Source organism: Chiloscyllium plagiosum, unplaced genomic scaffold (assembly GCF_037043375.1).
Source record: "Chiloscyllium plagiosum isolate Xiang-an unplaced genomic scaffold, Cpla_swu_hap1 HiC_scaffold_1, whole genome shotgun sequence".
NCBI lineage: Eukaryota > Metazoa > Chordata > Chondrichthyes > Orectolobiformes > Hemiscylliidae > Chiloscyllium > Chiloscyllium plagiosum.
Genome location: NW_028270139.1, coordinates 21,379,129 through 21,389,914, shown reverse-complemented (window position 1 = coordinate 21,389,914; position 10,786 = coordinate 21,379,129). Strand labels below are relative to the sequence as shown.

Here is a 10,786-nt window from a genome sequence, read left to right as displayed (position 1 = left end):
ACCATCAGTGGCAAAGGGAGTGGAAACTTGTGGATGTGGTGTGAATCAATTGGGCTGCTTTGTCTTGGATGGTGTCAAGCTTTGTGAGTGTTGTTAGAGCTACACCTGTTCAGGCAATTGGATTCATCACATTAAGTTGTGCTTTGTAGATAGTGGACATATTTTTGGAGTCAGGATTAGATTAGATTTAGATTCCCCTACAGTGTGGAAACAGGCCCTTCAACCCAACAAGTCCACACCGACCCTCCAAAGAGTAACCCACCTAGACCCATTTCCCTCTGACTAATGCACCTAACACTATGGGCAAGTTAGCATGGCCGATTCACCTGACCTGCACATCTTTGGACTGTGGTAGGAAACCGTAGCGCCCAGAGAAAACCCACACAGACATGGAGAGAATGTGCAAACTCCACACAGAGGCAAGAATCAAACCCAGTCCCTGGCACTGTGAGGCAACAGTGCTAACCACTGAGCCACCATGCCCCCTCAGGAGGTGAGTTACTTATAGAATTGTAGAGTCATACAACATGGAAACAGACACTTCAGTCCAACTTGTTTAAGCCAACCAAATTTCCAAAACTAAACTAGCCCCATTCCCATTTGGACCATATTTCCCTAAACCTTCCCATGAGGGAAGGTTTTTTAAATATTGTAACTTTACCTGCACCTGCCTCTGGCTGTTCATTCCACATACAAACCATCCGCTGTGTGAAAAAGCTACCCCTCAGGTCCCCTTTAGATCTTTGTCCTCACTCCTTAAAAATATGTGCTCCAGTTTTGAATATCTCAATAGATTTTTTTGATCACTGTAGTCCCTTTGTGTTGGGTACACAGCCTCTATAAATAATCTGAAGATTCATGTAGAGAAAATAGGAGCAAACATTTCATGGAGCAAAAGGGCAGTTTCAATGCTATAGCATTCCATGAGTCTGCACAAAAACCAGAAGAAAAAATACTAAATAAAGTAACTGGTCAATGAAAGGGAATCCTAGAAACACTCAACAGGTATGGCAGCATCTTTGAATACAAATGGACAACAGTGTTCAAAAAAATCACAGGGCAAGAACTCCTCTAGCCTTGCCACCAGGCAGCTGATGCTGTATACTCTGAGGCTGCAACCCTATTTAAAATACAAATTATAAAACTGTCTTTTTTACAATGATATTGAGTAGAGCATGCTCTTTACTTTTGAATTGCTTTGATTGTTATTTGTAATTGCATCATAAGTGTAAGCAAGATAATTTCCTTTGGGCAGCAGTCCCAACATGTTCTTTCTGAAATTTTACTAGAAAGACCAAGGAAATCTTTCATGAATGAATTTACAATGCTGCCACACAACTTCCCTCACTGTTCTTCCAATTTCAAATAAATCATGATAGAATTACTTTGTTTAAAAAACCTTGCAATGGAAGTAAGTACACAAGTGATGGCTGAAATTGATTTTCACAAGTAGAAATAAATAACAATCAAATACCTTTATGATAACTGCTTATTTGATTGCTCATGCTCTGCTGTTTCAGAAACGTTCAACACCCTGTTGGATTGCTACTGGCTACAACGTATGAGCCTTTCTGACCTGGCAGTTTACTTCATTGTTGTAGCAGCCAAGAATTAATTAGCCTTTTATTGCCATTACATATAAAGAAACTTGGAAGAAAATGTTTTTTGTTAATAAAGTGATTTTGGAATGCAATCAATTTATATTTTCTATTCATACATTGAGATATATACTCCTCCCTTATTGTGAATTGAATTGCAACCCTTGGAAGAATCTCAGCCTATCTAGGATGTCAAGCACACTGTCAACTCTTGTAACTTACACTACAACAGCGGTCACACTTCATTGATGAAGTGCCATAGGGCTTTCAAAAGTCGTAAATGACACATCACAAACCTTCTTAGAAGACCAAAAATATAGCTACTAGAGAAGCAAAATTGGTGATGCAATGATATACTATGTTATTCATAAACATAGACGTTTGTAGTCAGAATTCAGGTGAACAACTAACAATAGAGATTGCACAAAGTTCTGTTGCTTTTGAGGCCATTAAAAAGGCCTGCAGATTTGTGAAGTTCATGAAATCTCCTAATGGTAAGCAATGCACCCTGGAGAAAAGGTCAGCTTTGAGAAGGGGAATATATTCTGACACACTTTGAAAATCAGCACAAAAGGATCACAAACATTCAAATTATATTAAAAGTAATTTGTCATGGACAAAAAAGATTACTGGATTATATATTTTTTTGACCCTCTTCAGTCTGAAACAGAGGTGATTTTTACCTTTTCTTCCTGTTTTGTTTTTCCCCTTTTTAAATAGGTCATTGTGTTACCCCTAACTGCCCAAACCTTTGTGAAGTTGACCCAAGGACAGACATTTACACAACAGTCTGCAGAAACAGAAATGATGGAAACTGTCTACTATAGTGGTGGCTGCCTCATTGAGGAAGAGGACTGTCGGCCCAAACCAGCAGAAATCAACTTGTCAGCAACATAGACATTTTGGTGATGCTGAAAGCCCAAAAGGTCAGCATAGGAAATCTGGGTGGCTACACATCCGGAGAAGACACTACTTTTAAGGCTCTGAGGGAGAAGTAAGTTATAATCAAGCCCCATACTTCACAAACTGTACCATAAGTGCAAATGTTTTAATTAATTAGCAAAATCATCAATTTGTTTGTCCTTATTCTTGTTACCCAGAATAAGACTTTCACTAGGTGACTTCAATAAACTGAAACTAACTCATTCATTATAAACAAACTTATTCTTAAAGTAAGTGGCAAACCTGCTTAACAACACAGCTACTATTTACAATCAAACTATATTACCATAATCCCAAACGTGCATAAATCACATGTCAGACATCTTAATCTGAGATTGTGCCCTCTGATCCTAGATTCTCCCAGAAGGAAAAACAACCTTCCACTACATCCTGTCATGTCCTTTAAGAATCTTACATAGTTCAATCAGGTTGCCTCTCATTCTTCTAAACTCCGAGTACAGGCCCAACCTACACAACCTTCCCTCATAACACAGTCTTCCAAACCCAGGATCAGCATAGTCAATCTTTTCTGGACTACCTCCAATGCCTGGATATTTTTCCTTAGATAAGAGAACCAAAATGGGGATGACACAGTGGCTCAGTGATTAGCACTGCTGTCTCACAATGCCAGAGACCCAGGTTGGGGCAGCTGGCTATGTGGAATATTTACATTTTCCCATGTTTGTGTGAGTTTCCTCTGTATTCTCTGGTTCCCGCCCACAGCCTAAAAGTTTGCAGGTTAGGTGGATTGGCCATGGGAAATGCAGGGGCACATGGATAAGGTAGGGGATGGATGATCTTCAGAGATTTGGTGTGGATCTGAAGGGCTGAATGGCATTCTGCACATTGTAAGGATTCTATTCTATGATATCCAAAACTGTTTATACGGTATTCCAGGTTTGGTCTACTTAGTGTCTTGTATAGTTTTAGTAAGACTTCTTTTTTTTATACCCATTGCCCTTTGCCTTTCTTATTACCTGCTGAACTTGGATGCAAGCTTTTTATGACTTTTTCCACTTGACTCCCAGATTCCTTTGTGATGCAGCTTTCTGCAGTCTTTCTCTGTTTAAATAATATTCAGCTCTTCTATTCCTCCCACCAATTAAAAACCCTCATATTTTTATATGTCCTATTCTATCTCCAAAGTTTTTGCCCACTCACTTAACCTATCTATATCCCTCTACAAACTTTTTATATATTTCTCAACTCTGGCCTTCCCATCTACTTTTGTGATATCTGTAAGTCTTGTAATTTTGCATTTACTTCCCTCATCTATGGCACTATCTTCATATCCCTTGGTATCTTCAAAATTGATAAATGTTTAGGTCTTTCTTGAACATATTCCATTATTCTGTTTCCAAGTGATATTATCATGAAGGAGTTCAATATGGTTGAATTATTGAATTGCTTCCACTGGGATTTTTATAGGTATCTCTCATGTTTCCAGAGTGGTTTGTTACAGTTCTTTGGACTAAAAGGATCAAAGGTATGGAGAAAATGGGAACAGTGTACTGGGTTGGATGATCAGCTATTCACATAGTGAAGGGTGAAGCAGGTTTGAAGGGCTGAATGGCCTACTCCTGCTCTATTTTTATGTTTCTATTTCTAACATTAAGCATAAGATAAATACAAATAAAACAAACAAATCAAAAATCATTCTGGAGATATAACTATTGTCAAGGATGGTGACAATGCAGAACATTCTATCACAAGTAATTTTGACAAATCGCACAGTGCATGTAACAAGAAGCTCAATAAGTATACAAGGAATAAAATGGCAAATGAACCACTTATTTCCTCTTAGATCAGATGAGACTTTTTTTGTTGTTGTTTAAATGTTTATTCATGCATACATGGGAGATGTACAAACCAAAAATGGCATACATCTCAAATTTGCATTGCAAGAACAATTTTTTTTACTACTTTTAAGATAACAAGCATCCAATCAAAGGGCTATACATTAACTCACGCACATTTCTACCCAATCACATCCACTTGTTTACATTCCAAGTTAGTACACATGATTATATTATCCAATAATATCATTACATGTTCATATCTTCTAGCAGTTAGTACATCTTCTGTTAGTACATATTTTGTAATCACAGAAAGACTATAATATGTTTTTTTCCCTCAGGGAGAAAGGAACAGTAGAGCATATTTATTGGATGTATGGGAAACCCGTGGAAGATAGTCACCAGAATATCTTTCGAGTGAATGATCTGTTCCTGTGTTGTAAAATTCTATATATTTCCATGTATCCTTGATCAGATTACCTTGGTCAGATTCCTGTGTTCAATTTTAGACAATAAACTCAGGGAATTGATAGTGGGCTGAGAAGGGGTTCGGTGCATATTTACCATAGTGTTTCCGAGATAAAACAGATTAAATTACAAAAAAAAGATTGTGAATTAATATTATATTTCCTTATGTTTAATTGAAGTATTAAAATGATAAAAGAATTTATAGGTCAACTATAAAATACCTCTTTCCGGTTTCAGGGCTTTGTGGACCAAAAGGACATGATCGTCAAATTAAATCTGGCTAATTTAAGAGCTCATCAAGAAACAGTTTCTACTTACAAAGAACAGAGGAACTTAGAACTCCCCCAGCAAAAAAGTGTGAATGTTGGATCAACTGAAATATGTGAAGCCTAAGATCAATAGGATTTTGGACAGTAGGTTTATCAAAACATATGGAACAAATATGGATAAATGAATTTGAGATACTAATTAACCACAATTTGCAAAATAGTTTATTCCTGTTCCTACGTTTGTATATCATTATGATTTGTGTGGTTTATTACAACTTCTTTTATTATTTAAAATAATAAAATGTACCTAAGACTTTTAAGGAGAATTCTTTTTAAAAATGGCACTAAGCCATGCTTAGAATTATTAAATCAAATGAAGAAATGTTTTTTTTAAACAGTAGGTTTTAAGGTATATCATAAAGGAGGAAAGGGATTTAGAGATGCAGAAAGATTTAGGGAGTCAATTCCAAAATTGAAATCTTTGGTCTACATTCACGACTGCAAATGATGGAATTGGAAATGCTCAATAAATCAAATGTCTCTGATTATGAACTGGAAGATTACTAATGTGAGTTTTTTGTTGTATAATGATTTCTTCTCCATTACTGCCTGTATTGCTGTAAAATGGGTTTGATGCAATTTGAAACATTTTTCACATAAAATATCAAAAAGGAACTTAATTCAGAAGCATGTCCAAGCATAAAAATAATAGTATTCAAAATCCATGATGTCAAAGGTCTTTTATTATTCCTTGCACGCCAAGAAAGTGTAATTGTTGACTTTTATCAATGGGCACATACAATACTCTTGAATTATACAAACAGATACATCACTATTTTTTACAATTTCAATCTTATTGTGATATTATACATAGACTTGATATCATACATAGACTATTACACAATAATATAAATTACAATGTGGTATTAGAATGTAAACACTTAGCACACTTGTACAAAATTACTTTGTAATGTTAGTTTATTTAAGAAGAAAACAATACTTCTCTTAAAATGGCAGTAATTTCATACAGATTGGTTAAGCATATTTGCATTGTGTTCTATGCAATTTCAAGTTTAACAGCTATATTTCCCAATTTGAGAAAGGAAATCGTGTACTAGTAATGTCAGGATTTGTAAACTTTGCAACTGCCGCTAAGTCCAACTAAATTTGCTACGCCAAATGTGGTAAACCCTCTGTAAACTAGATGGTATTTTTTTCCAAAATGCTCTCTCTGCTTTATGGCTATTTGACAATCTTGTCACCTGTTCATTTATTACTGGCTTATTTGAGAGATATAAAGCACACCTTCAACAGCAATGTCCTCATGTGTTTAGCAAATATTAATAAATTACATAAGAATTATTTTATTCAAGTTGCAAAGAAAAGGTGTTATGTCCATAACATGACACAGCCTCAAAATTGAAGTGAGGAAAAGTGCATTAAGGAGTAATTAGGATTAGTGATCTGGTGGCAACAGCTTGAATTTCAAAAATCTAGATATATAAGTGAATTGGAAGACTGAAGAAAGAATAAAATTCCGAAGTTCCAAGTCCTGGCAAAACAGATTGTTAGAGTTGGAAGGTGCAATGAGTTCATTTTCAATACAATGGGATTTTGGGAGAAGCAAGAATATGTCGGATGGTTTATCTCCAACTGGGAGATGAGAGGTAATGTTTTTCAAAGGATTGATGGAATATACAAGACCAAAATGATTGAAATGAACAGATGGAGCCTAGAAGCTAGAAACAAAACAGCAAACAGCTATTAGAGGACAAACTTTTGTTTATATCCTATTCAAAATGAAAGAGGTATTGGAAGAACATTCTCATCCAACACAGTAGAGCAATAGCACTCTTGATATTTTTGGAGTTGGGATAATTAGAGTTTAGGACTTTTTGAACAGGAAATGTTTGGCACTATAATAGCTGTTCATAAGATAACAGTATAATAATGACATTTGTGCAGGAATTCAGTAGTTATGTAAATATTGGGGATGTCAGAACAAAATGTTAAGGAAAAATAATTATTGACTTTGATGCGCTTCAAATGTTATTTTAAAGGCATTAAAATGACAGCCGTTTTCAATAAAAACTGAGGTATTACCACCATTACCACGCTCTATAACTTTTTCAAAAGAAAATCTATAATTTAAAGTATAGTGCCGCATGTTGTGATGCTTTGGTTGTTAGGAACAAAACTTGACTTCTTTCTCTATCTTGGGAGAAGACTTAAAAGGGAACTTTGTATGTCTCTGAACAGAATTGTACTAAGAATTATTTGAAGAAGTAACTGCTAAAATGTTCATGTTCTTGGTTATTTTATGGGAGTCATGCAATATTCATTACATCATTAAACGTGCTTTAATTTTCTTCACTTAAGAGGTGACGAGAACTTTTACAGGTGATTTTCGTATATAGAATTAACTAATCTAACCCCTGTTCTACAGTTGTTTTACTAACATGAAAAAAAATCTTATTATGGGAAAAGAATGGCACTCTTTTGATTGCTCCACCAATGAGATAGCATTGGCATAATGGAGTGAATGGTGTCTTTCAGCAATGCATCATTCTATGACCACAATTGGTTTTTTTTCTTGTAACCACTGGCATAACAGGAAAATGGTATTGGTAGTCCTGAATTTTAAGAATGAAACAGGTCATTCCCAGCAAGTATGTAAAAGCTGCAAAAGTTTAGATAAATAAGATTTGCAAAATAACCTACTCCTTTCGTATAAGGAGCAATTGGCAAATTCTCAACAGACTTCTGCTCAGTAATTTTAACGAGTGCAAAGTTACGTGCCGGGAACATATAACACTTAATATTTTCTCTTGGAATGTGACTACAGTGCATACTAAGAATACATAATTACAAACCTTTTCATGTCACCCTAAAACGTATGAATCCCTGGGTGCACCAGTTTGCACTGGCAGCCGGTACCAGTGCCTTATCGTCCTTGAGCATTACGTGCTGTACAGAACATTGAGCTGGGATTCAATCCCTGATCTGCACTGCGTCAGCCTGGGAAAATCGACGGTACAATTGGACTCAACACCTTTGACCTGCTGCTCCCTCGCCCATTTCTCTTCAATATTTTTTGCTGGAAAATGTGTGACCATGCGATGATTGAAGGTGGGATCGGGCTCAGATTTCTTCCCCTCTCCGCCACATTGAATAGCCTGCGAACAATCTTTATCCGATCTGTCTCATGCACAATAAGCACGTGGTCAAGGTACTTGAGCGGGAACAGAAAAAAGAGACGCGTTTGATCATTATTCAAATTACACCAAGTTGCTATAGGATAACTTTATTTACATAAATTAAATTAGTGAACTGTTGTCATGAAAAATATGGTTACAATCTGAATCGTTATTTTGAGTGTCCAAATGCACCTGCAATCATTAAAATACTTTAAAAGATCACATCAATGATTTCGGTCATCATTCCGAAATGATCTGAAAGTCTGATTTTCAGAGGAGTTGATCGAGTTCCTTCATATTGTGTTGCCTTCTCTCGAGAAAGAAGGAAGCTGAGTCTTGGGGTACAGTGTCCTCGAGGACCGAGAGTGCTGCACTGTTTTGGAAGTCATGATGAGTGCGTCGAGCAAAACAGTTTTAAAAACCTGACATCGATTCCCCAGCTAACACAAAAATTCCATGCAATTGCAGAAGATCTTGTCAACTGAACAGGGCAGGGTGTGAAAAGCCATTTTACACTCTTACTTTCTCACAGTGCGAAAACATCTGCCTCGTTTATATATTTATATAGGTAGATTAAACGATGGTTTGTCGATGCTTTGCCTACGGGCGGCTTGTCACTGAAACCCACGGACTCTGTCCTTTGGGGAAGGGAGGGAGGTCCCCCAACCGAGTGGATCTAATCTGCTGCGGCTCCCAATCCAAGGCCCCAGTGATCTGGGCGGAGTGGTCAGTGCACCCCCTTCGGGGTGGACGGCGTGATTTTGCCGAAGGACAGGTCCAGCTCGTCGGCAGAATCGCTGGCCGGCTCCTCCTCCTCCTCGTCGTCGTCGTCGGCAGAAATCTGCGACACGCTGTCGAAGGCGGCGGGCGCTCGCTGCACCGCGTTGGGGATGGTGACGGCGCAGGCGCTGGCGACCTCCCGCTGCAGCGCCGTCTCCTGGTGGTAGGAGACCAGCTCGTTGCTGACGTTGGCGCTGTGCACGCGGCCGGCGGTTGGCGCGCAGCACCACCGCCTGCGGCCCAGCAGGCCCCAGAAGGCCTGGCGGAACTCGGCGTTGAAGGCGTACACCACCGGGTTGAGGGCCGAGTTGGCCCAGCCGAACCAGACGAAGACGTCGAAGGTAGTCTCGCTGACGCACGGCGGGGAGGGCGAGCGGCGGTCGCAGAACGGCACCAGGCAGTTGAGGACGAAGAAGGGCAGCCAGCAGCAGACGAAGACGCCCATGATGACCGAGAGGGTCTTGAGCACCTTGGTCTCCTTGTAGAAGGAGCTGTGCAGCGAGCGGTGCTGCTCCTGACAGTCCAGGCGGCAGCTGCGGGCGTGCTGCGCCGCCCTCTCGAGCGAGGCGATGCGGCGTATCTGGACGCGGGCGATCCGGTAGATGCGGCCGTAGGTGACTAACATGATGGCCACCGGGATGTAGAAGCTAATGAGCGACGACGAGATAGCGTACGCCCGGTTCAGGCTGGAGTCACAGTCCGCGGGCGGCCGGGGCCTGGGGGCTCCGTTGCCGCTGCTGCGGGCGGCCGGGGCGGTATGCCAGTCGAGCTGCACGGGCACGAAGGAGACGAGCACGGCGAGCGCCCAGGTCAGGGCGACCACCAGCAGCGCGAGGCGGCGGCTCATGCGGCGCTCGTAGCGAAACGGGCTCGCGATCGCCCAGTAACGGTCCACGCTGATGACGCACAGGTTGAGGATGGACGCGGTCGAGCACATGATGTCGAACGCCAGCCAGACCTTGCAGAAGGGGCCGAACGGCCAGCCGGACGCCACCTCAGCCGCCGCTTTCCACGGCATGACGAGCAGCGCGAGCAGCAGGTCGGACAGCGCGAGCGACACGATAAACAGATTGGTGACTTTGGCGCGCAGGTGCTGGTAGCGCAGCACGGCGGCGCACACCAGCGCGTTGCCCAGCAACGTGAAGAGGATGAGGGCGGACAGCAAGGCGCCGGTCAGCACGCGGCCGGCCAGCTCCCTGTCCCCCGCCGGGCCCTTCCACAGGCTCTCGTTCCTCATGCTAGCCCCGGGCACGCCTCCCTTGTTTGCCTTTTCCCGCCTGACCCGACCTGACCTGACCTTGACCCCGGCTTCTAAAGCCTCGGCTTCTCCCGCCCGGCTCCTCGTGACATGGCCGCCACGGTGCGAGTGCGGGCCGGCCTTCTCCACCTCCTGCTGGCCGCATGGAACCGACACCGGCACCTCCCCCCCCCCCCCCCTCCTTCTCGCGCGCACACACCCCGAAGCCGCTCAGCACCAGCCCAGACACGGCGCGGCCGCTGGCGGCGGCGACTCCCCGCCGACTCGGCGCTGGCCCCTGCTTCCCGCGACGGGAGCTGGCATCTCCGGATCAGCACCGTGCCCGCTTGCTGCTTCCGCCCGTGTCGGCACGGGCGGGTGGTGGAAAGCGTCGGAATTTGACTCCCCGCTGGAAAATAGTGTTTACCAACCGAGACGCTCAGAGTTCAATCCCATTCGGCGCCTGGAAAATCAACTCATTTCCTCCCGTGGGGGGGGG

The 10,786-nt window shown here is 41.8% G+C and overlaps 1 protein-coding gene across 1 annotated transcript; it reads right to left on the bottom strand.

Annotated features, from left to right (window-relative positions):
* Window positions 1–4,356: 4,356 nt before the first annotated feature.
* Window positions 4,357–10,785, bottom strand: drd5a (dopamine receptor D5a). Its single transcript, XM_087979808.1, has one exon. It carries the CDS (start codon window positions 10,285–10,287, stop codon window positions 8,998–9,000), a length of 1,290 nt encoding a protein of 429 aa, XP_087835934.1. The 5' UTR covers window positions 10,288–10,785; the 3' UTR covers window positions 4,357–8,997.
* Window position 10,786: the final 1 nt, after the last annotated feature.

What these genes read in the sequence shown, in the direction of transcription:
- drd5a (XM_087979808.1), bottom strand. Translation starts at nt 10,287, where the DNA reads ATGAGGAACGAGAGCCTGTGGAAGGGCCCGGCGGGGGACAGGGAGCTG.